General features: G+C 38.9%; 1 protein-coding gene across 1 annotated transcript; it reads right to left on the reverse strand.

Annotated features, from left to right (window-relative positions):
* LOC135700144 (sodium channel protein Nach-like) lies at nucleotides 1-26,114 on the reverse strand. Its single transcript, XM_065220562.1, has 3 exons — nucleotides 25,474-26,114; nucleotides 700-1,203; nucleotides 1-619 (listed from the first exon to the last, which is right to left on the reverse strand). The coding sequence occupies exons 1-3, from the start codon at nucleotides 26,112-26,114 to the stop codon at nucleotides 1-3; spliced, it is 1,764 nt and encodes a 587-aa protein (XP_065076634.1).
* Between the last annotated feature and the right edge of the window lie 367 nt (nucleotides 26,115-26,481).

Consider the following 26,481-nt stretch of genomic DNA (forward strand, 5'->3'; position numbering starts at 1 on the left):
TCACGGCAAATAACCATTGTAGAACAGCCCATCCTTGTTCCCAATCACATTTCTGTCGAGTGGTTTAATCTTCTCGCTGTACGGTGCCACCAGAATCGGCCGAAATATGTCCGGTTTGGCGATGGTCTTCATCCGTTCATACCGGCCAATATAGCGATTACTAGCCCCACCCAGCACCAATCCCTTGCCACTGGGGACCTTAACGGTCAGAAATTCCTGTTCGATCAAACCAACCGTAATGATATTTTTGTTAAGCCTTTTGACCAATCCGTCCGGTTGTGGCTCCGAAGGCGCTGTCGTGCCACTCGGATGCACTCGATTTCCAAAGTCTGGCCTGAGACTCAGGTCATACCGGTGCTGGGGACGTTTCAGCTTCTCCTGCTCAATGGCAATCAACTCGTCTCGATTCTTGTACAGCATACAGCATGCCCGCATCGTGAAGAAGTAGATGATCTCCACTCCTGACAGAAGGCTGAAGCCCAGAAATAAGCCCGCTATGCCTCCGAACGATACCAGCAGATCGACCCAACCGAACAGGACTTCTCGCTTATAGCGAATGATGGGCCACGTGAGGTACTCGATGGTGACGACCGGTTCCTTGCTTTCGTCCGTGCTCATGCTGTGTCAAAAAGAGAAAGGGGGGGGGGGGATTCGATCTTCAATTGTATTAAAGAAATATGAACTGCGTAAAGGTCTTACATTTTGGAGTACTTTTCGATGTCGTAGACCGTATTGTGGCAGCCCAGCTCGCAATTTTGACACCCACTGATGCTGGTGATGTTCGCCGTGTACTTGGCCAAACACGCCAGCTGCTTGACCGTGCAGAATGGCAGCGAAACCGGCGGAGCATAAAACGGTGGAATACATTTGCAGTACTTGAGGCACTTTTGCATGCGGCACTCCTTCATGCAGCCGGAAAAGGTGTAATCGTCCCGGTAGTACTTCAGTTCGACCTCGTCCGGGAAGATGCACTTGCGCTGCCCCGTGGACAGCTGCCGGGCGTCCTCGGTGGTGTAGGTCTCCTTCATCGAGATGAGAAAGTCTATGGCAAAGTTGACGTCCCACTTGACCTGCGGCCGAAAGTCCCAGCCGGATATTTCGTTGTACGAGTGGACGAAGATGTGCGACGGTTGGAGCGGCGCAAACGTGAGGCCCCACTTTTTATCCGTTTCGTACAGGTAGTTGACTTCGGTGCTGCGTTCCCTGTAGAGTAGAAAGAGCGTAGAGTGGAATGAAGTAGAGTGGAATGAAGTAGAGTGGATTGAAGTAGAGTGGATTGAAGTAGAGTGGAATGAAGTAGAGTGGAATGAAGTAGAGTGGAATGAAGTAGAGTGGAATGAAGTAGAGTGGAATGAAGTAGAGTGGAATGAAGTAGAGTGGAATGAAGTAGAGTGGAATGAAGTAGAGTGGAATGAAGTAGAGTGGAATGAAGTAGAGGGGAATGAAGTAGAGTGGAATGAAGTAGAGTGGAATGAAGCAGAGTGGAATGAAGTAGAGTGGAATGAAGTAGAGTGGAATGAAGTAGAGTGGAATGAAGTAGAGTGGAATGAAGTAGAGTGGAATGAAGTAGAGTGGAATGAAGTAGAGTGGAATGAAGTAGAGTGGAATGAAGTAGAGTGGAATGAAGTAGAGTGGAATGAAGTAGAGTGGAATGAAGTAGAGTGGAATGAAGTAGAGTGGAATGAAGTAGAGTGGAATGAAGTAGAGTGGAATGAAGTAGAGTGAAATGAAGTAGAGTGAAATGAAGTAGAGTGGAATGAAGTAGAGTGGAATGAAGTAGAGTGGAATGAAGTAGAGTGGAATGAAGTAGAGTGGAATGAAGTAGAGTGGAATGAAGTAGAGTGGAATGAAGTAGAGTGGAATGAAGTAGAGTGGAATGAAGTAGAGTGGAATGAAGTAGAGTGGAATGAAGTAGAGTGGAATGAAGTAGAGTGGAATGAAGTAGAGTGGAATGAAGCAGAGTGGAATGAAATAGAGTGGAATGAAGTAGAGTGGAATGAAGTAGAGTGGAATGAAGTAGAGTGGAATGAAGTAGAGTGGAATGAAGTAGAGTGGAATGAAGTAGAGTGGAATGAAGTAGAGTGGAATGAAGTAGAGTGGAATGAAGTAGAGTGGAATGAAGTAGAGGGGAATGAAGTAGAGTGGAATGAAGTAGAGTGGAATGAAGTAGAGTGGAATGAAGTAGAGTGGAATGGAATGAAGTAGAGTGGAATGAAGTAGAGTGGAATGAAGTAGAGTGGAATGAAGTAGAGTGGAATGAAGTAGAGTGGAATGAAGTAGAGTGGAATGAAGTAGAGTGGAATGAAGTAGAGTGGAATGAAGTAGAGTGGAGTAGAGTTTGAGTAGAGTAGAGTAGAGTAGAGTAGAGTAGAGTAGAGTAGAGTAGAGTAGAGTAGAGTAGAGTAGAGTAGAGTAGAGTAGAGTAGAGTAGAGTAGAGTAGAGTAGAGTAGAGTAGAGTAGAGTAGAGTAGAGTAGAGTAGAGTAGAGTAGAGTAGAGTAGAGTAGAGTAGAGTAGAGTAGAGTAGAGTAGAGTAGAGTAGAGTAGAGTAGAGTAGAGTAGAGTAGAGTAGAGTAGAGTAGAGTAGAGTAGAGTAGAGTAGAGTAGAGTAGAGTAGAGTAGAGTAGAGTAGAGTAGAGTAGAGTAGAGTAGAGTAGAGTAGAGTAGAGTAGAGTAGAGTAGAGTAGAGTAGAGTAGAGTAGAGTAGAGTAGAGTAGAGTAGAGTAGAGTAGAGTAGAGTAGAGTAGAGTAGAGTAGAGTAGAGTAGAGTAGAGTAGAGTAGAGTAGAGTAGAGTAGAGTAGAGTAGAGTAGAGTAGAGTAGAGTAGAGTAGAGTAGAGTAGAGTAGAGTAGAGTAGAGTAGAGTAGAGTAGAGTAGAGTAGAGTAGAGTAGAGTAGAGTAGAGTAGAGTAGAGTAGAGTAGAGTAGAGTAGAGTAGAGTAGAGTAGAGTAGAGTAGAGTAGAGTAGAGTAGAGTAGAGTAGAGTAGAGTAGAGTAGAGTAGAGTAGAGTAGAGCATTCAAATTAAACTAATTTTGACAGCTCTGCCTATAAAAGCACTAGGCAAAACTAGGTTGTCCCATCCACAAGAGCCAATGGACAAATACATTTTCAACCGCGTTTTTCTCGGCTTGCTGTTTTTTTGTCACATGGGACTGATATGCTTATATGGGCAGAGCAGGTCCTTTCGCATAAAATCCCACCATCCTCCCAAATTCCCCCCTTCAATTAAAATAACTCACTCCACCACCGGCAGCGAGACGTATCGCGCATTGAACGAGTAGCAAAACCCGTGCTCCGAGTAGACCGGCTTGAAGTACGCACAGCACTCGATCGGTTCGTCCTTGTACCGGCAGTAGCCGAACGTTTGCGGACATCCGATCGCCATCTTGAAAACCAGCTTCCTAAGGTCCCTGTCCTGCAGTGCCTTCTTGTGCGAGACATTCTCACTGAGCGCTACCACTTCGTCCATCACTCCGTAGGACAGCTGGGTCAACATCTGCAGAAACGGTTCGTACTGTTCCGAGTCGGCCTCGTAGTTCCCCAATGTAATGTAGGCCACATCGTGCACGCCCTGTCCATCGTACGGCACTTCCGGGCAGACCATCACCGTTGGGAAAATCACCTCCTGGTTGTGGAAATCCGTATCCAGCCCGGTGATGGTCGGATTGGTTTGGAACTTTTCCCACAAACTGAAAATGATAACAATAGCCGCAACAGCTCCGGTGGCCACAAAGCTGAACCACATGAACCGTTCGAAAAATGGCCGCCCTTCCTCGGCGATGTACCGCACCCCATGAAGGGTGGAATTTTCAAAGAATTCTTTTGTCTGGTACAGTAGGCTGCCCCTTAGCAACCGAGCACTGCTGTAGGGATCTTTTTCCTTTTTCGGCTTTTTAGCCTTCTTCGATTTGACCTTCTTGGCCGGTTTGCTTTTCTTTTTTCCGGAGGAATCCATCTTCCTTCTCGCACTGTTTTACATTTTTTTTCCGTTCTGCGCCCTGTAATCTGGGACGAACGTACAAAAGGCACTTGAAACTGAACACTGAATGGTACATGTGTCGAAGCGTTTTGGGGAGGAAAAGTGCCGTCGTCGTGCTTGCGTGATTAGCCATGATTACAGCCCTCAATGGGTGTAATTTTGGTTATGCGCATTGATTTCAAACGTAACAATCTTATCGAGAGATGTAATCTCTGCCAGAGGACACGGATTCCGTGGCGCGAGTGCTGTGGGCTGCTACACCCAACCGGGAAATGTAAGATTCAGTTACAGATTTTCGTAAATAGCATACAGACTATTATGTGGTCGTCGGGTGGTTTCTTAAATAAATAACTTGCTTACACGCTACAGGCCATTGTAAGGACAGGCATAATCTTTGTTGTAAGAAAACATGCAGAGGATGTAAGAAATCCGCACTTACATTTAATGCTTATGACATTTGTTTTGCGTGTAGGTGCATGGTTGGTTGACTTATAAAAATCATTGTCTGCCCAATGTGACATGAACCGGCAAAACAGACGTCACGAAAGGAGGTATCGTAATACATGTGGAGGTTTTCACCGATATATTGGGACACAAACCAATACCGCTCAAACCTGTACTAGCAAATGCTTTTCTAATGTATGAAATTAGATTTGAAATTGCATATGCTAGGTTTATTTTTAGAATTAAAGTAAAATTAAAAATTCAAATCATCAATTCTGGGGTGAAGTTGATCATGCAGGTTTTTATGCAATGCAATATTCAGAAGTTTGCATTTATACTTGATTTGTGTTCGCTGATGAAGGTGGTTTACAAAAAATCTGCATATTTTGAAGCAAAATAGTTAAAAATACGCCTAAATGTAGGCACTTAACTTCTGTTTTACAAACATCATAATTTTTATGATACGAAATTGTATATTTTAACAAAATATGATTTCAGAATCGGATTCAGTGACTCAAAATAAAGTAAAATAAGTATAGTTGGAAATGGTCAAATATCAGATTTAAAGTGGTCATTTTTATACGATAGATGAGGAGATGAAAGTACATATAGAGTTGATAGTTCCGTTAGAGTACGGCAGTTTGAAAGTGGTATTTTTCAATGGTCACTTTAACGCTCTTGGGTCATTCGTGACTTGTCCGGGGTGAGATTTGAACTTGTGACTTTGGCGTGAGAGGTATGGATGCTAACCACTACGCCGGGGTCGCCGCCGTTTGAAAGTTGTATATAGAGAGTAGAAAGCGAGCAAAGGTTACTTTTGAGGAAGGCACGAAGCCCCCCGTTGGGGAGGGATGGTGAGGGGTATCTATACTATCAACCCTATACTTTCATCTCCTTATCTATCGTATAATATATGACCACTTTATGTCTGATATTTGACGTTAAGCATCTCCAACTATGTAAATCATTAACTTCACGCATGAAGTAATACAAACATGATTAATTAAAGTAAATTTCACCAAATACAGCACCAGAATAAATGCTGATTCTGATAGGATGTATAGGAACAGTTAAAAGTTGCATATTTTATCGCTTCCAAAACATTGTACATTTAGAGTGATAGAATGCATTGTTTGTTAATGGGAAACGTTTCAAAATTACTATTTAAACTACTTAATGAAATACTAAACAATACTATCATGAAAATGAATTGTTGAGAAACGAAAATTGAACGGTGTAGTTACCAACTTCAACTCAAGTATGAATAAATATGATATAATAAGGTCCAAGAGACGTTTCTCAGTGGAACTGACATCTAGAAATCCAGAGTGTGTGAGTGATATGGTGCTAAATGTAAATATAAACAAAGCAAAAATTCATATGAGAATAAACTGCCAGTTCTAGCAACCGGTGGAAACTAATGATTTTAAATTGGCTCACTGCTTGACTAGTCTATTGGTCCCAAGCAAATCGATTAACGTACCCCATTCTAGTCGAAATTCTAGTACTACACTATGTTTGTTTTGATTCGCTATGAAAGTTTGACAGATAGAATGAGGGGTTCGTGGATTTTCCTATGTTTCGAGGGGTGCATCGATTAGCTTGGGACCGAAGATAGTACCAGAGCTGAGCCAAAAAGTTGAGCACGCTATTTCGGGACCTTCTAGTCTTAGAGTTACCTCTATGGTTCTACCAACAATCAATACGAAACTAACGATTTTAAATGGGCTCACCATTTTAGTAGCCTATTGATCCCAAGCAAACGATTAACGTACCCTATTCTAGTTGAAATTCTATTACTACACTATGTTTGTTTTGATTCGCTATGAAAGTTTGACAGATAACATCAGGGGTGTGTGGATTCATGCAGAACATGCAGGGGTGAGTGAAATAGCTTGGGACTGCTTGGGACCGTTGTTCTGGTACTGAGTGAGCCAAAAATAATAATGATTTTCTTCGGGACCCAGTGGTCTTAGAGTTACCTCTATGGTTCTACCATAGAGGTAACTCTAAGACCAGAAGGTCCCGAAGAAACGTGCTCAACTTTTTGGCTCAACTCTGGTACTATCTTCGATCCCAAGCTAATCGATGCACCCCTCGAAACATAGGAAAATCCACGAACCCCTCATTCTATCTGTCAAACTTTCATAGCGAATCAAAACAAACATAGTGTAGTACTAGAATTCCGACTAGAATGGGGTACGTTAATCGATTTGCTTGGGACCAATAGACTAGTCAAGCAGTGAGCCAATTTAAAATCGTTAGTTTCGTATTGATTGTTGGTAGAACCACGCAAAATTGATGTTTGTCATGCATTTTGGACCAGTGGCGTCGCGTAACCTCACTTTTTACCTGTGAACCAACTTGCAAAACCAAATTTAATGCCATATTCATACTCGAATCGGTTGAAAAATACACTTAATCTTCTAGTTTACTCGATGTCTATCCATTGCAAGTAATATTTTGTTAATTGTTTATGTTTTGAGAGTTGGTGCTCAGATTGAGGTTAAGGAATCTAATTGCATATATAGAAGTACCAGATATGTTTTACAGTCGGTTGTGTGTAATTCACCGAACCATCGAATATGCCTTTCAAGCAATTTTTTCTCAAATTTGAAAGTTTTGGTGCGGGAAGAAATTAATTTTTGTTTTACTATTGCGCATTTTGCACCTTACTAAACTCCGCACTTTGAAAGTGCAGGGATGAAATAAGTGCGGGCCATGCGTATGACAGATAGAGTTGTCAAAGTGACTGATTTTTATTCGGAATCAAAACAACAATAAAGTGTCTGTTTTGGTTTTTGTTGTTGTTTTGATTTCAAGATCTTACACTCTCATTGAATTCTACTCGAAACACGTGTAAAAATAGTTTTGCAAAATATTTGCAACTTTGCAAACAATTCTAAATTACTTATTTGTGAACAATTATATGGTTTTCCAAGTATGAATTAGATTGAAAATGATTTTGAGACGTGTTTAAATTCAAATGATACACCTTTTTTGTTTCCAAATGTGATAAACTCAATAGCGTTCTAGGCGTGAAATAACCAAAAAGTTCGTTGTTTTTCGTCAGCGTACCATCAAAGTGCGACTCAAAATATTCCCAAAAATCCCACTGCAACAGACAATAATAATTGTGGTTTTGCTTGAAATTTATTTCCCGGAAAAAAGTGATCATGTCTTTTTCGGGTAGTTGTTAGGGGGAGAGGGGGTTTAACATGTCTCATTCCTCATTGTGGTGGACACGCCGTGATCCACCCTTAGCCGCTGACTTAGTCCTGCTTGCTGCAGGACCAAGTGCCACGCCGTGAGCAGAGGCACGACAGCAGCGCTTTTTTTTATATCTTTTCAGGTTCAAGCAGAACGATGTGCAAGCGCACTTGACAGGATTTCCCGCCGTTTTTTTTTATGAATAGGGCGGGGCAGAATGTTTCTTTTGTGCAGAATATGTAAAAAAGGATGGACTTTGGATGTTAATCTAATTGAATATATAGAGGTACCAGATATATTTTACACTCAGTTGTTGGTAATTCATCGAATGTATGTCTCATCTTAAGTTTTTTTGGCTCTGCGTGTAAAAAATTGTTTTGGCTGTTCATAAACTACGTAGACAGAGTTTAAGGGGGGGGGGGTTGGAAATTATCCACAGCCCATACAAATTGAAAAAAAAAATTGTACTGCAATTGTCTACGCAGGAATCCATGTTGAAACTCCCTTTCAAGAATCTCAAAAACTGTACTTATTTAATAAACAGCCCCTAATTGTCGTTTGATTAAAATTTATTATTAAATTTATTAATTAGCATCTTCAACTATAAAATTTATTTCCCGGAAAAAAGTTTGACGATCACTTTTTTCGGGTTGTTGTAAAGGGGGGGAGGGGGTTTTACATACATAATTTCCCATAATTGACTCACGCCGTGATCCACCTTTAGCCGCTGTCTTGGTCCTGCTTGCTGCAGGACCTAGTGCCACGCCGTCCGAAGCGGTAATGAGCAGAGGCAGGAAAGCAGCGCTGTTTTATATCTTTTCAGGTAAAGCAGAATGAAGTGCAACCAAGTGGTATTCGCTTATGATGACTGGGTTTGGGGAAAACGTTTAGTTCATGAAAACAGTGACAAAATCATCATTTGCGCATTTTTCAAAAGTTGTTTGATTAAAAATTAGAAAAGTATCTATTTCAGCAGATTTGTTAAGTAATATCCTATCGATTGGCGTATTGGGATTTTAATTTCATCTATAAATGACAAAGTTACAAGCGTTCAAAACCTAACACTATTTCACTACACATATTTTTTGATTTGTACCCCACACATAGGGGCAGAATGGTACTTTTGTCGGACAAAAATCGTAGCGCGCCACCCCTGCATCTTAGAGGCTTGGTGCCTTAGCAAAGTTGTTCAAGTTGTTAGGGACTATCTAAGGACGTCAATATGTTAGTTCTAGATCACACCGTTCAGGTGGCGCCACCTCTAACTTTTTATAGAAGCATCATAGCGAAAAAGTTTTTAGGCAAAGTTGTTTGTTTTGACTTTTTGAACAACTCTTTTGAAGACGTCAAAAATCCACAGCGAGATATTTGAGATTTTTAGTAATATTCATTGAAAAACAGGTTTTTCTTCAATTTAATGTACTTACGCAGATAAAATAAATGTTTTTTTTTAAATTAAAATATGCATTTTCTCAAGCAATTATTGTGACATACTTGTTAAAGTAAATGATTTAACAGCATATTTCATCAAAATAAGCGAAAATTCATGCAAACTTCTATGTTCTATAAAACAAAAATGAGCAAAAAGTAGCAGCTCATTTTCACCTCACAAGCTCTTCAGTGCTTACCGATTACTATTCTGCTGAGCACTGGACCGGGCACTACAAGGCATTTTTATTGCAGCGTGTTAAAAATACTTGATTTTCATATATAACAAAAAAATCAATTTTTTTACATTTTACATTGTCTCTACGTGACATTTCGAAATCATTAGGTTAGCCTTGAATTGTTTGTTTGTTTTCTCAGACAGTGATTGTCATTTAAAAATGGTTTGCTTCACAAGAAGAGAAGTGTTCAATCTCTTGAGTGAAAATATAGATCTTTCCTGGAAGCTCAGGTATAAATATATCTGCGAGAGATTACAAACGTCCACTTTAATTGGGGTAAACCCTGAAATCTTGAAGCTTATAAGAAAGAATTATAACGTTCGGTGTTGTGGAGAAATAAAAAAGAGATGGGAGAAAAGTGGTCGTAGGGGAAATGGATGTAATGTCGGCCTAAATGCCCCTAATTTGGGCCCATACATAAATTCAGCAATCGACTAAATTTTCAATAGCGACCACAAATATTCATTAGTACCGTCCCAATGACGCGTTCATCTAGATAAAATTGAAAAATAGTAGATTTTTAGCGATGGGCCCAATCTTAGAACCATAGGCCAACATTAAAGCCAGCCAACATTTGAAAAGAGTAATGAGCTGTGGATGATACACGCAAACCAAAAATCTATTACAATGAATGTTAGTTTTGTTTCCTATCATCCTCTGTTCATGAACATCGCAACGAATGTTAGAAATTGACCATGCAGGCGATTTAATGGTTTTTTGTCTTTTTTTATTTCGTGTTCCATCTACGCTTTCGACTATACCAGTAAGCTTGTAGAACGACGCACATTGTAGAACATTGTAGAACGACGCACACACTTGTCTCGAATCTCTCCAGCAGAAAAAGCATACGAAGTCGAGCATGCGAGAAAATGAGCGCTTCATGTTTGCTTTTAGGCTATCCATATTCAGAAGCATAGAGAGAGCAGTGGAAAAAGCACAGGTCTGATAGTCGCAACGTCCGTTGTTCGAGTCCAGTCGGCAACCTTTTTCTATTTTTTTCGACATAATTAATTTCACTCACTAATACACTCCACATTTTTCGGTCTCCAATTTTCTTACATCGGACCGCAGCTAGGTATATCGCATCCTTGATCATGCGGTCTCCACTAACATCCTCTGATGATGAATCACACATAATTGTAAGCGAATCTTACATCCCCGGGTTGGGTGTAGGATGTCCTGACGTGGGAAGATCGGAAGCTATTAACGATATATCTGTGCAATCAAGTAAGTGGCTGCATGAATATTGCATCACAAAACGCAATTGGTGAAGGAAGCTATTGAGAAACGAAAACGGATATCCAGAACAAGCTCAAAGCTGAATGTGGGCTGTTAGTGAACATCGTTAGAGATCGATCCGGAACGGTGAACGATGGCAACACAGTGCGGAGATTTTTTTTCGAATCCATCGAAGACAAGTGAAATCACAAGTATCATATCTTATATTTTCATGTTTTAGGTTGTCGAATTGAATTACATAAAGTATGACACACAATGTTTATTGCTCGATAAATTTCAGGTATTGATACTATTTTATAAACGCTGTCCTGTGGGTATGCTATTAATGTGTTTATACACGGATCAAATGCAATCGAAATTGCATTACTACCATCGGCATGCTGTCAGAGGAGGCACAAGAGGCCCGAAATAAGGATTTCGGAAATCTCCGGGAATGGAAGAGCAGACACACTAGCCGGAAGGATACAATGCAGGATATTTTCAACAATTTAATGATAACTTCTGATCCCGTTTTGTCATCGATGAGAACTCCCGTGATCAATAAACGCAGGGATCTCAAACCGACTATGGTAGCACTTTTCTGCAGCTACCAAATGATGCAAACAGTTTTAATGATATAGACGATAGTGATGCTGATAACGAGGATATTTCTGAAGATTAAACCTTATTTTATAATATAATAAATATTACAGATGCATTTTATATTTTATTTCTACTACAACAACAACAAATGAACTTGAAATCTAATCATTTTTAAGATTCAAACAAAAAACAAAATTGCTTCAAGGCTTACTTGATTATTTTGGTATGTCATGTAGAGAAAATAGCAATCCACAAGTGCAATGGTGCTTTTTTTGTAAATCTAGTATTTTCAACACGCTGCAATAAAAATGCCTTCTAGTGCCCTGTTCAGGGCTATTCAGGATATCAATCGGTAAGCATTGAAGAACTTGTGAGCTGAAAATGAGCTACTACTTTTAGCTCATTTTTGTTTTATGGACCATAGAAGTTTGCATGAATTTTAGCTTGTTTTGATGAAATATACTGTTAAATCATTTACTTTAATAAGTATGTCACAATAAATGCTTGAGAAATGCATATTTTTATTTAAAAAAAAAACATTTAAGTTTATTTTATCTGCGTTTAAAGTACATTAAATTGAAGAAAAAAAAACTTTTTTTCAATGAATATTACTAATAATGTCAAATATCTCGCTTCAAGTAGGCTGTGGATTTTTGACGTCTTCAGAAGAGTTGTTCAAAAAGTCAAAACAAACAACTGCCTAAAAAACTTTTTCGCTATGATGCTTCTATAAAAAGTAATATTGACGTCCTTAGATAGTCCTTAACCACTTGAACAACTTTGCGAAAGGCACAACAAAAGTACCATTCTGCCCCTATCCCGACCAACCAATTCGTTAATTTTCTTTAATTTTCTAAACATCGATCTTCAAAGTCATTCATAAGAAAAATCGATAGCGATCGTCACCATTTCATGAATAATTGTAAAGATGCTAAAAGTATAATCGTGAATCCTTTATAACGATCTTTCTCAAAATATTGCTACCAATCGTTACCAATGCAAAAATATCGATCGTGTTGCCAGATCAAAATATCGATTTCTGTTGTAAAATCAAAATATCGATACACAACTGCTGATTTTATTTGTGATTTTTAATCTGCATAATTTCTAGTTTCGATCCCATGCTATCTGGGATGTATTGATTTCGTTGTTGGTTACTAATCCTCGGGTCCACGGCTGCTGTTGATGAGCTTATCAACGACAGGCAAACACACTCTAGTATGTGGTGTATTGAAACTTCTGTAAATCTTTTCATACATGAATCCAATATTTATATAAATTTATTTCTCACAACCATCAACCAGTCAGCCATGTATGTGTAATAGAGGGCAAAAAGGTATCAATTTTCCTCATTGGGTTCCAAATGCCGAGAATCCCACCACGCATGCTATCACGGGTTATTAAATATATAGACGTAAACTTGAAGAACTACAATGGTAAACATTTGCTGAATCGCGGCCTGAATCGGACTTCTCGTTGATTTACCGGCAGATTGCTTCTTCCGATGAAATGCCGAATATGCCGATAAATAATATAAACATTGCCATCTGTCAACTGGTGTGTATCGAACTCTCTTTAACCAGCGATGCAAATCGATAACAAGAAGATTATAAATGTGCATCGATGGCAATCTTTGTTGTTCTTTGTCATAGTTCAAAGTTACGATGATATCAGTATTTAAATATTTATTGATGAATATTTGTAAAGAATACTAAAGTCCATATGACATATCGAAATTAAAAGAAATTTAGTATGGTATCTTTAAAGATTACTATCATATGACCGATGAAGAAATAATCTTAAATGTAAGTATCGATCCATAAAGATTTTTAAATGTGTACATCGAAATCATAGAAAATTTAAAGTAAAGAATTTCCGACATTAATCTTTATTTCTGTATAAAGAACTTCGAAGAAGTTTCACGAACGGTTGGTCGGGATGTGCCCAGTATAGTCGACAAAGACGTAGTTCTACGTCAAAAGTCAGCTGATCTGCAACTGTCTCGTGGACAGCACTTGAGGCAGCCTTATATCCTGCTGTGTATAAGTTCTTCGGTGGTATAAGCACCTACAGTAATGGCCTTTAAATTAGCACAATATGCCGATTTTCATACAAACTAGCCAATTTTGGCATGTTGCAACAATGTTCTGCTATGATCAATTGAGCTGAAATTTTGACACAGATCTACAAATGTGCTGAATTTTGCGTGTACGTAATATCAAATTATTGGAAGCTCTTTCCGGAAATTTACGGGCTGGTTGAAGATGGCCAACTAATTAGCACATTTATAATTCGAAATTTGGTTTGTTTTCCGTCGATCTTGTTTTCCGTGCTGAGCACCAATGCTACCAACGCCAGGGAGGCACCTCTCAAACCTGAGCTTTACTTCCCTTCCGAAGGGAAATTACGACAGAAATGGACGGACACATTTATTCAGAGTTATGAATGAACTGTCATTAGAATATGTAAAATTAAAAAAAAAATTATTCAAATGAGCCTGCTGTTTCCTATTGTAATATGCCCAATGTAATATATTACTAGGTTTACACTAACGACTCCTGTAAACAAATCTTGCTCCTTTTTGCGGTAATTTGCAAGCCAATTTGAGTTATTGTCATTTTTATACTCCACTAAAAGTGTTTCAATTTTGCCAATATTTTTACAAAAATGTATGATACATTTCTAAACATGTAAGATTTGGATAGGTTCTATCATTTCGACAATGGTACTGTTGAGGAATGAATAATGCTGAATAAACCCTATTACTCATAAACAAGTTTTTCAAAACTAGTTTTTCAGTGTAGTCTATCGCATCACCGATGGGCAGTAAGAACTGTCTACTACTACATTCCTTTTGACGCTCTTTTAGGCTCTGAACCATTTGGTGGATTATTTTAACTTTTGGTTAAAATTTGACAGATGAAAAGTTATCGATTAACCCTGCTATCCGAGCATGGTTATTTCTGACAGACAAGAAGTTAAATTTTGACAACCGTGGCTCGAAAACCGGTCGATCGACAGCACGGGGATTTTCGAACATAGAAAATAACTTTCGAAATGTCACTTTTAACCACGAGTTAAATTTAACTCGGCAAATGGTTCACAGCCTTAGTACTTAAACAAGGCCATGCAAGCTAGTACGTCACCGCTAACTGTCACCGGCGATGATGCTCCAAATTCACTTTTTTCGCAACCGGCAATCGGAGCAGACCGGTTTCTTCACAGAGCAATAGTAATACACATCTGGTCCTTCGAGACGGATTTTTCGTCGATCTAAAAGGTAATTTTTTATAACTTTTTAGCATTTTTAGCATTTTAGCAGCGAAACCTTCGGTAATAGAAAAACACAAATCGTGCTGTCATAATTTCCCAACGCCCGGGTTGGATGCAAAGAGAACGACGCCTGGGTCGTATTACTGGAACTTACCTAACCAACAGATTTCTCCAACACTTTGGTTGGATACAAAGAGGACGACTCTTGGGTCGTATTACTGGAACTAACATAAACGTTGGTTGGACTGAAGTGGAACGATGCGGGTCGTTCGGCTAGATTCTCCAGCGCTTGGGTTGGACTATACAGGAAAAGCACGTTGAGTTTATTTTAAGAGTACTAGCACATCCATCGGAATAAGTAGAACGACATTTGGGTCATTTTGAGATTTGGGGTTAGGAATGACGCTTGGGTCCTTCTGCATGAACTATCCAACACGTGGGTTGGAATGAAAAAGTTCGCTAATAATTTGAGGTTAGTTTCCGGAACTAATTTAGTCAGTCTCAGCAATGGCGGACACCGAGTCATTGTGTTAATACCAAAAATAGATAAGATACGCGCGGGAAACGTTTCATTAACGTAAGCACAAAACAAATACTAGACAATGAAAAGTAGGAAGATGGGGCTAGGAGCTGTAATTTAGAATATAAAAGAGAAACACAAACGGACTGTGGGGCCTCTCTTAGCTCAGTCGGTAAAGGCGCAGCTACAAAGCGAGACCAGAGGTGGCTGGGTTCGATTTGGAAAAGGTCTCGACTTCCCTGGGCATAGGTGTATGATTGTACTTGCCACACAATCATATCAATGCAAAAATGGCACAGGCATCTAAACCTCTCAATTAATAACTGTGGAAGTGCATCTAGAACACTAAGTTGAGAGCACTCAATAAGCTAATATGCGATATGCAATAAGCTTGAAATGCGAAGAAGAAGAAGAAGAAGAAGAAGAAGACAAACGGACTGTTTTACCCACTAAAGATGCTACAATTCTAATTTCGTTGACTATCTTGCTTAACAGACCATTGAGGATTCCGAAGGTTCACCAGCCGAAGGGAGCAACGAGGAACACGTTGAACAGGAGGTTCTCCAGGATCAACCAGTGTACGCCATCTTGCAATCAGATCTTGATCGATTAGGGATTCAGCGAAACCATGCGGTGACACGCATAACGCAGATTACACGGTGCAACAAGACTTTCTATGATTGAGAAAATTCACTTTATTTGACTTTCTCGTGGACCCCTGAGTAAAAGTCTCGAACAAACTTATACCCTAACACGTCCTTATTTTTTGGTACCGCCCTCTTTATGAATGCTGGTATGTTGTCCCGATGTCGGTTGTATACTGCCTAACTAAAGCATGTTACGATATTGCTGTTGAAGAGTTTTTTGTAGGAAACGATTAGAGTAACATTTTTTTAGAACATTTAAAAACGATATCTCGCCGTCTAACCCCTCGTTTGGGTAATTTTTAAAATTGGACCTTTAGGGTATAGGTATGTTCAGGACTTTTACTCAGGGGTCCACAAGAAAGTCAAATATGGTCAACTTTCTCAGTCCTACAAAAAAAAAGTTCAGATTTGTTGCACATACAAAAAAAAATCTGGCGTCCCTGGATACCGATCGTTCGGTAAATTTAACAGCTAATTTTGTTGATTTTTTTTTTATAATTCGTTTATTTTTTCAGACTCATTTGCTGTAGCTTTGCGGAGCCGATATTCATTGTTTAGATTACAAAATTATTTAAAACTAACGTTAGTAAAGTGGGGGCCGATTACTCGCGGCTATCTCGAGGTTTAGGGGTAACAAATTGTAACAAATGGATGGCAGGGTGGGGATTGTGAACACAAGGTTTGGAGAGCAATATGTTCTTGATCTCGAACTAAGCGACACTCTGATGAAAAAGACAAACATGGGGGTACACCGATGGACAGCTAACAACTTGGGAGAACACAAGATGACACTAACTACTAAATCCTCAGATCTATCCGTTAAAAAAAAACCTAAATTAAATTCAAATAGTCGAGATCTCGGCTCGCCAAGACATTTCTAACGGGTATCGCGGGTTGTTTCGGGCCCTGAGGGATGTGGATAACTCAGATCTGGCAACACGGTGTAAGGTACATGACCAAACAACAAACAACATGCTCGATATCGTGATAACCACTGCCACACGCACATAAAATGCTGCCTGAGAGCCCCCATGTTGTTGATTTAGCTTACAGATTTTTCGATATAATAATTTCGATTACCGAAAACAACTGTTGATAATTCTGTAAATGAATTACCTAAGTCAGTATTTTTTTAAGTGTGTAGGTTGTATTAGTGAGATATTGCGTCGAGAAGTCAATGTTTCGATATTTTAATAGGCGTATTTAATGTACCACCAACGTACACACTTACATTTTTTCGCCGAGATTCCAACAGCTGAGTAGTTCTGCAATTTATTTTGCTGAGATTCAGTAAAACAATTGCTGAGACTCAGCTAACAAATATCATTTTGCTGAGATATCAGCTAAGCGGCCCATGCATTAATTATGTCACGCTAAATCGAGGATAAATTTAACCCCCCCCCCCCCCTTGAGCGTAACATAATATATGCATCAACCCTACAGACCAAAAGTTGATCAAAGATTTCAGCAAAATGGTTTACTGAAAAGCAATCAGCAATCTACGATTTTACTGAAAATCAGCAATTAGGTTCGTTTTTACTGAAAACCAGCAACTTTACTAGATTGCTGAAAATTCAGCATATTTCGTCGTCTGTCACTCTGTCAAAATAAGAAAAAAAAAAATTTGGTTTTTTAATTCTGCAACAAACTAAGGCTCTGAACCATTTGGTGGATTTTTTTAACTTTTGGTTAAAATTTGACAGATGGAAAGTTATTGATTAACCCTGCTATCCGAGCATGGTTATTTCTGACAGACAAGAAGTTAAATTTTGACAACCGTGGGTCGAAAACCGGTCGATCGATAGCACGGGGATTTTCGAACATAGAAAATAACTTTCGAAATGTCACTTTTAACCACGAGTTAAATTTAACTCGGCAAATGGTTCACAGCCTAAGTGCGTCATGGATCCGGAAGTTCAGGAAGCTCTGCTGAATCTGAAAGCTGACCGTTGTGATGTGGAGGAATTGTTTGGTAAGTAAAATGGTTAAATATAATCTTGTGTTTTCTTCAGCCTCGAGAGCAATGGCAGACATTTTGAAGTGTTTCTACTGCCATCAGTTGGTTGAGGGATATACTGATGGACTTCGACGACACCTAAAAGTGCACGAGAATAAACATCATTTTAATAAGGAGCTTGTGCACTTCACATGCACTAAAAAAGGTTGCAGGATGAGCTACCGGAAGTTCAGTAGTCTGAAGCAGCATATAATCAAAAAGCATCCGATAACGGCACCAGATTTCCACCACCAGCAGCAGCATAAGCAATACCACCAACAGTTCGATCATTTACAGCCAGACAATTCCAGTTGCACTGAGGAGTGGCGCTGAAAGCGCAAACCTGGTTGATGAGGAACTAGGTGACACTTCGATCGAATCTCTTGGAAAGTTTGCATCGGTTGCTGTGTGCAAGCTTCGAGCAGATGTCTCATTCACACAGGCCAAGATTGTGAAAGCTGTGGACTTCTGCGAAAGCATTGTTGAGCAAATTAACATGCTTGTGTCGCAGCGGATAGATTCATTTATAAGATCTTTAAAAACGCAATTCCCCTCTGAGGACATCGTAAAACTCAAAAATGACGTTTCTGTTGTTAATCTTTTTGAAGCAGTTAAAAGCTGTAAGCGACAAGAGCAGTTTTTAAAGAAAGCAGTTGGCTCAATTCCAGAGCCAAGATCAATCATGTTGCGTTCTCAGGAAGCAAAACATTTCAAAAACGCACAGGAGCAGAATATCAAGGTAGACATTTTGAAATTTACGTGTATTTTGTATTAAATTATGTAAATAATGTTTTCGTCAGGTCAGTGAAACTTTCCAGTACGTGCCCATCATTGAGTCACTGAAGGTGTTCTTGCAGGACGAACAAAACCGGCTTATGTTATCGTCTAATGGATGTATAGCAGAAGTGGCAGATAAATTAAATCCTAAAGTATACTATTCGTATACAAGTGGGCAGTGCTTCGAGAACAGCCTCTATTTCCAGGAGAATCCTGACGCACTGAGAATAATTTTGTACGATGACGATGCTGAACCGTGCAACACACTGAGTTCCAGAGCTGGAAACAACAAGATTGCTGCAATGTACTTTAAGATTAAGAACATACCAACCCAATTCAATTCATCGAAAAAAGCCGTGTTCCCCTTGATCTACGCGAAATCGACCGATGCCAAGCGACATGGCTACAGTAGGATCTTGTCTCCACTCGTAGATGATCTGAAGCGATTGGAAAAAGGAGTTCCAGTGTTCTTTGGATCTGAGAAGTACATCATTAAAGCAGTTGTAATTGCATTGGCTGGGGACACACTAGCAGTCCACGATCTATTTGGGTTATTAGGACCATCTGCCAGTCTATTCTGCCGAGAATGCACGATCACTCGAAATCACTTTAAAAATAATCCGTTTGAGCACAGTTTTCCTCTCAAGGACAAACATTGGTACAATCTGAATCTGGACAAACTGAGGAAGAAGGAAATAACTGCAACGGATTGTGGATTAAAAGTAACGGGATGTATTTTAAACGAACTAACGACATTTCACGTAACGGAAAACCATGCTTTTGATGTGATGCACGACTTGGCTGAGGGGGTGCTTCCAGTCACAGTTCAGCTTGTCTTGTCATGTTACTACCGCAACAAGAAACTTGGGTTCAATATCGACTACATCAATCATCGTATCAAAACATTCTGTTATGGATATCGAGATCGAAAAAATAAGCCATCTTCAAACATAACTGCACAAATGCTACTTCAACCGAACACCCATAGAATGAGGCAAACGGCATCACAACATTTGTTATTGCTGAGGGTGTTTCCTTTCCTATTTGGACATAAAACGCCTGAAAACTGCCAATATATGGGTTTGATTAGCACCCTGATCAATATTACGCGAATAGCATTTTCACCAACCATCCCGGATTTCCTGTTGGCAGAATTAGAGATGGATATACAAGTATTCCATAACACATTCTTTCAGTTATTCAGCCGGTGCCCAAACAAATTCCATCACCTACATCATTATCCTGAATGCATAAGAAAAATTGGACCACTCGTGCAATTCGACTGTCGAGTATTCGAAGGAAAGAACAAAAACATAAAAAGTCAAATGAATACCGCCTGCAACTTTAAAAATGTTTGCTTGAGCTTAGCTAAGCGGCAAGTGTTTGCACAAGCCGTTGATATTGCGGAATGTCCGTTCCAGAACCGTTTGGAGTATAAATCTGGAAAGATGAGTCTCATGAATGATCTCAAGTGTGCAAATTTGCTTCTACAAAAATACATGGATCGATATTTTACATGTAAAGGGCTCAACTACAATGGTATTCACTTCCGTCCTAATTGCATCATATCAATAAAAGATGAGTTCTCGGAATTCCCTACATTTGCGGTTATCCAGGAAATACTAGTAATCGACAATTCTCCCCAATTCTATATTCGAATCTGGGAAGTAGTTGGATTTGACAATATGCTGCAGGCATATGAAGTTCAACTTACAGAAGAATCTCTCTTGGCCGACCTGGAATCAGTGAATTGTTATACAACATTTTCATTTTGGAAGAAGTACAATCAAGAAACGCGATACATTTCCCGAAGGATATATAATAACGAATATTGAATAATAAGCCATGTATTCTTTAGCATGATACAAATACGTACCTACAAACAAACGGTCAATTGACATCAATTTTGTATATTTAGTTCATGAAGGAATCGTGGATATTGAAACTTTCATCGCGTTGGACAATGAAGATTTCTGTCGGCTGCAGCTCAACACCGGCCAACGAAAAAAAAATTCAAAAATATCAACATCAATTGCTCGAGAAATACAATGCTGTTCCTGTGAAAGAAAACCCAGAAGAACAAGAAGAAGATGACTTAATTGAAGAGGATGATTCAACGGAGTATGAAGCTGGTCATTCTATTTCGCTGGAGAAGGTAACAACACATTATTCATACACTAAGCTTGTTTATAAATAAATATGCTTTTAAATATTTTTCTTAGGAGTTCGACATTGATTTGGTTTTCAGACAGTCTGCTGAGGGTTTGCGTATAATGGAGTTGTTCAGACAAGAAAATTCAGTTAACAGCAAGCTTATCAAGTCCATCACAACCGTTCTAAGTGATTACTTAGTGAGGAGATTCGGATAATAAGTAAAATGTTTGTATTCATCCTCTAATTATACTAAACATGCACTTATTCAATGATATGCAAGTATGCAAAATTGAAAGGAAATTTAATTTCTAAATTATACAGATGACATTCATCAAAATGATTTCTGTGTATTATGGATATTACAGTTGATCAGCAGTCAAAGTCGCAGTCAACTGCTGTTTTTATGGTCCAAAATTTAATATTTTTCTGAAATTTTGATTAATCATCTGCTGCACTTTCTGTACAAGCTAAAACAGTGTGAACTATTTGTTTTTTTTTCATCCACGCTTGTAACATGGCCTATTTTTATCCTGCATCAAAACAACTTATCCGCCATATTTTTTCAGAAACATAAATTCTACATATTTAAAAACATATCGTTCAATTCCTTTTTTACTTTCAGTTCTCAATGTAACAAGCTAATTCATTTCGATACTTGCTGGTATCCACCAAATATTTAATCTTTGCTAACCAAATCATCATTTGTGGCTGTACTCTTCGGCCAGAAGAACTATGCTATTAGCGCGAAGTACAGTTAGACCACTGAGATTGGCGCTTGGTTGGTGTTAGCAAGCAAGTATTCTGTTGATTAGTATTGTTGCATTCAGAACATGCTTATTGAAGTTTTCTAGTACAGTGTGGGTCCAACCAACTACACTTTAAAACGGAAAACCCTATTCAGTAAGTTTCATATGCATGCCGAATAGGCAAGTTTTGCACGTGATATAACCAGGTTAATTATCAAATTTGTGGAAAGTAAAAAAGTCCAAAATTATGTGATACGACAATAGGATCCTTACTGTTATTTGATTGGAGTTTATATCTTTTAAATTTGATTTGAAAAAACCATCTATATTTTATTTTTTTAAACGTAGGATTTAGAAAAAAATAAATAACTAAACAGTTATAATAAACCAAGGTTAAAGGTTGTTTGAATAAATATGCGAATAATTAATCGTTATGAATTAATAACACAAACCATGACTAAGAGGAAGTACTTCAGCATCATACCGAGCAACATTTTCGTCTTGGTAAAACCGGCTGATTTTGAGTATTTGTGCTAAATCGATTTGTAGTTCTTCTGCTTCCAAATGCATAAATATATTAGCCAATCTGCTATTATATACATAGGACAGCGGCTGGTCCAATTTCCACATAATCTTTACTGACGTTTAAAATTGTCTGCTTCCGTTACTTTTGCATGGGTCTTAAACTGTAAAAAAAAATCACTATTAAGCATTGATCTTCGGAGAATAATAAAATTAGATTGTTAGATATTTTTTTCTTCAGAGAATGGCTTCAGTTGAGAGTCCATTACTTCAAAACTAGAAACGCAATATTCGCTGCTGCTTTGGAAGGCCTTTAAGAGGGTGAAATTTTGTTTGTTCTCAAACTGTCACTCTATCAATACCTCGACGTACATGGTTATTTTGATTAATTTATGTTCATTTTCAACCAAATGGAAAATGGCAATAATGGTTGCCTGTTTTCCAAGCATTTTCTTTTTACTGTCCATAACTTTTTTTTTAGTTTTAGTAGTCATTAGTACTAACTTTTATTATTTTTAGTCATCCTAATATGCACTACAAAGATATTATTGCCAGATCCTTGGTCAGCAAGTACAACGTGTTGAAGTCCTGCAGTACAGCAATCCCTCACGCCTTATGGTTTTATCCTCATGGAAGAGGGCAGGGAAAACACAGTGGAAAGATTCACTACCACATTGAGTACATGGTAAAAAAATACAAGCAACAAGTTCATCAACCAAGGCGTCTTGGCAACGTGGATACTATTGATGGTGATGACAACAACATGCTACAGGCTAGTGAAATCCAAAACGATTCTGCAATGGTAAATAATATAACACTATTAATTAAATTATTCAAAATAATAGGACTATTCATATTCCAGATTGAAAGGCTGAAGTACATTGTCCCAACTGACGCATCTCTGGAAGTAATTAAAAACGATTGGGGACAAACGTTTGGCGCCAGGAAGATCATCAGAGATAATGGTGATGATGCAAAACTGGTTGACGAACTGCTTGAAGCTTTCCCTCTAATGATTGAGTTCAGCGGATCTTTAGTATAATAGTTAAAACTAGCCGTTTCATTCTAATTACTTACAAATTTTTCGGTTATAGATCTCAGTGGATTTCGAAGTGATGTTTCCTAATGCTGGCGACTTCAATGAAACCTGGGAAATTTTGCAGCCAAAAATACTGAATCCTGATGAATGTGGGCGTCTTAGTGGAATACCTGTATAATGAGAGAGAGAAGGATTAGTATTTTCCATTTAATTCCACTACTTTATTTGCTTATCCTTGACAGATACGCGTATTTCGTCTACAATGTGCAGACTTCTTCAGTGTCTTGTAAGTCGTAAGTCAAGTCGAGTATTAGTACAAGACACTGAAGAAGTCTGCACATTGTAGACGAAATACGCGTATCTGTCAAGGATAAGCAAATAAAGTAGTGGAATTAAATGGAAAATACTAATCCTTCTCTCTCTCATTATACAAAAATACTGGCAAAACACCACAGCTTGCATTCATACATCAAATCCCGTGAGTAAATTTGCTGTGAAAATGGATACATTTTTGATTATGTATTTGTGAATTACAGAATTTATTCGAACACTTGTTTTCGTAAAGGACAAAAATCCAACTCGTGGGGCTAAGCGCGCAATTCAAGGACCACAAAAGATCACAAATCACTTGGATCATATCATCGAATGGATCAATGTATGAGTAATCACTAATTTGAAAACTTATCCTAATTTGCAAATAATACTAATGACCTTTTTCAGCCCGAAGACGACGTCGAGCAATTCGCTTCTGGCTATACTAAGACCAAGCTACCGATATTAATCGTCAAGGCACCACAGTATGAGGAAGGAGCAACATACATTCGTTTGAACAAACGTGTGTTTTCGGCAGGTTGTGATACACGCCGAGCATTTTTGCTTTTGGTTCAAACATACTTCATTTTCAAATTCAAGTTTGAACCGTCTCTTGCAAATTTTTACAATTTTTTCGTTGGAGCCGTTTTGACCGTGGATAATATGACGACAACTGTTAACAACTTTATCTTTCAGCTCAACTAACAAAATGCTGAAATGATTATACGGTATGAAACTAAATTTAATTTGTTTAAATAAATGAAAATGATTCAAATAAACTGAAATTAATGTTGTTTTGAATGAACCAGTATGATTAAAACTAAAAAGCTGATTTTTCAGTACAATGATAAATATTGCTGAATTATTTCAGCAAAGTGCTGTCAAATTATGCGATTGCCGAATAACTGGATTTTCAGCAAATCTATTAAATATGCTGAAAATTCAGTAAACCTCTGTCAAGCAGAATGACATTTCACATTGCTGAAAATTTCAGTAATTTTATATTGCTGAAATGATTACTGAAATTTCAGCTCGGCAAAATTCAGCAAAAAATTGCTGATTTTCAGCGATAAAAATTTGGTGTGTAACAAACAGATATTTTGCAGGTATATCAGCAAAAGTAGATGCCAAGCTAATCGGCTGTTGGAGATTTTACCGAGCTAGAATAAGTGTGTAGAGTGCACCAGGTGAGTTCGAGGGGAATCGTCAACCAAACCGTTTGTTTACATCCGTGTGTTCCGCTTCCCATGTCTCACGGCAAAAATTTCTGCACACAACACTATTTTTGACGTTTTCCTATTCAGCACCAGAGGTTGAATCGATCGGTTAGTTTCTATTAAATTTATCTTTTATCAGAACATTTCGCCGAATGAGTAATTTCGCCGAATATTTATCTTGAATCAAACTGAAAGAACTGGTCTTCTTCATTCCTTTATTTAACGTCGAGGTCTCTGTTCCGCAATCTAGTGCCAATCACCGACGGACATTGATTGCCATCCATTGACGGCGGCAATCGAATGTGCAGGAAGGCAGCTTCCACACCTGCGTAGGATATCGCACCCATTAAGGTTCAATTTACTTTGAAGCTTTTTGGAAAATTTCAAAAGCAGTTTTTTCCTACGCATTATTTCAGATTGCAAAAAGCTCGCACTATTCGATTCCTTTTGATATTTTACACAAAATTACGCGAGCTTTTCGCAATCTGAAATAATGCGTCGGAAAAAACTGCTTTTGAAATTTTCCAAAAAGCATCAAAGTAAATTGAACCTTAAACACACATGGGCCAGGACCAACGGATTTACTTCCCTTCCGAAGGAAGACGTGACCAGAGATGTTTATGCCTCAGAAAAATCCCACCGACCTCGGCTGGGATTGAACCCAGACCCATTGGGGTGTTAGAAAGCAGTCACGCTTACCACTACACCACCGGCGCCGGCTGAAAGAACTGTTCATGTTTAAAAGAAGGAAGCATTCCTATAAATCAAAAATATTCCCTAATAAACAGGTACCATACACTAACGACATCATAGATGGTATAACCATGCCACATAAAGTTGAGATTATACCCCGAAGTGGTGGTTAGGCGCTTTTTATGGTTATTGTTTATGCGGGTTGATTATTCACAAATTTATTAAATCAGCAAATTTTGAAAGAACTGTTCATGTTTAAAAGAAGGAAACATTTCTACAGATGTAAAACATTGATCATTAAAAAAAATCCGAATTCAGTACAACTCGAAAGAACTGATCATGTTCAAAAGAAGGAAGCATAGAACTGTTGCATTGAACTATGCAAAATAAAACGCATTTTTAAACCCTAGCAAGATTTTCGTGCCCGGATTTTTTTCGTGTTCAACCTTTACTTACCATCGTTCCGGTGCATCGATAAACTTGGAATTGAACGCATAGCAGAACCCATGCTCGGAGAAAACCGGTAAAAATTGGCTGCAACATTCCAGTGGTTCACCTCGGAACCAACATCCTGCCAACAGATCGTCGCAACCGACCGCCACTTGGAATACAAAGTCCCGAAAGCTCTTCCCCACCACCATCCTGGACCACGTTTGGGGAACATCTTCCTTCATCGACGATACAATCGCATCGAACTGAGCATAGGAAATTTTCGCCATCAAACGCAGGAACGGTTCCACTTCGGTGAAATTTTCCGCGGGTTCAATCGATTGCAACCACCGTTCGGCGTTGCCACGATTCAGCGGATCCATCGGGCACAGTGCCACCGTTGGAAAGATGGTCCAGTTTTGGCGCAATCCGGTATCGGGTCCGGTGATGGTCGGATTGGTCAGAAACCGCTGCCACAGATTGAAAATGATGACCAACGTGGTGACGGTACCGGTGGAAACCATACAGAACCAGCAGAATTTCTCCCAGAACGGTTGACCCCGTTCGGCGATGTAGCGTACCCCGTGGAGGGTGGATTGAGCGAAGGATTCTCGCAGCTGGACCAGAAGGCTCGCCCGGAGCAGTCCAAGGAAGGTGAGTGATGGCATTGATGTTTTTTGTTTTTCGTTACGGCTTGGTGAAAACCGGGCCAAGTACTGCCGAGTAGCGAAAAATGGTTGCAATCCGGTGCAGGGTTTGTTCGTTTTGCGTGACCACAGGACATAATTTACACCTTTTTTGTGGGTGTTGTTAATTGGGAGGGAGTAACCGAATCTACTTACTGGTGGTATCGTGACTGTAGGACATGATTTCTGTTTTAAAGGTGTAGTTACGTTGTTCGTCATACACCCAACATAGAATTGTAGAATGCACTTCGTTTTTATCATGATAAGGTTGGTTTGTTTGCACACTAAACCAGTAGGTTGCTGAGATTTTTTTTTCCGTAATACCTACCCCGCTTTTGAAAGATTTTAC

The sequence above is a fragment of the Ochlerotatus camptorhynchus genome, unplaced genomic scaffold, assembly GCF_037179485.1.
Source record: "Ochlerotatus camptorhynchus isolate MF236.1 unplaced genomic scaffold, CSIRO-AGI_Acam_v1.1 ptg000129l, whole genome shotgun sequence".
In the NCBI taxonomy this organism is placed as follows: domain Eukaryota; kingdom Metazoa; phylum Arthropoda; class Insecta; order Diptera; family Culicidae; genus Ochlerotatus; species Ochlerotatus camptorhynchus.

Coding starts and splice junctions, on each gene's coding strand:
- LOC135700144 (XM_065220562.1), bottom strand. CDS start 26,114: ATGCCATCACTCACCTTCCTTGGACTGCTCCGGGCGAGCCTTCTGGTC. Junction 1,204..25,473: donor ATCGATGCACCGGAACGATG/GTAAGTAAAGGT, acceptor TCTACTCTACAG/GGAACGCAGCACCGAAGTCA. Junction 620..699: donor ATCGAAAAGTACTCCAAAAT/GTAAGACCTTTA, acceptor TTTTTGACACAG/CATGAGCACGGACGAAAGCA.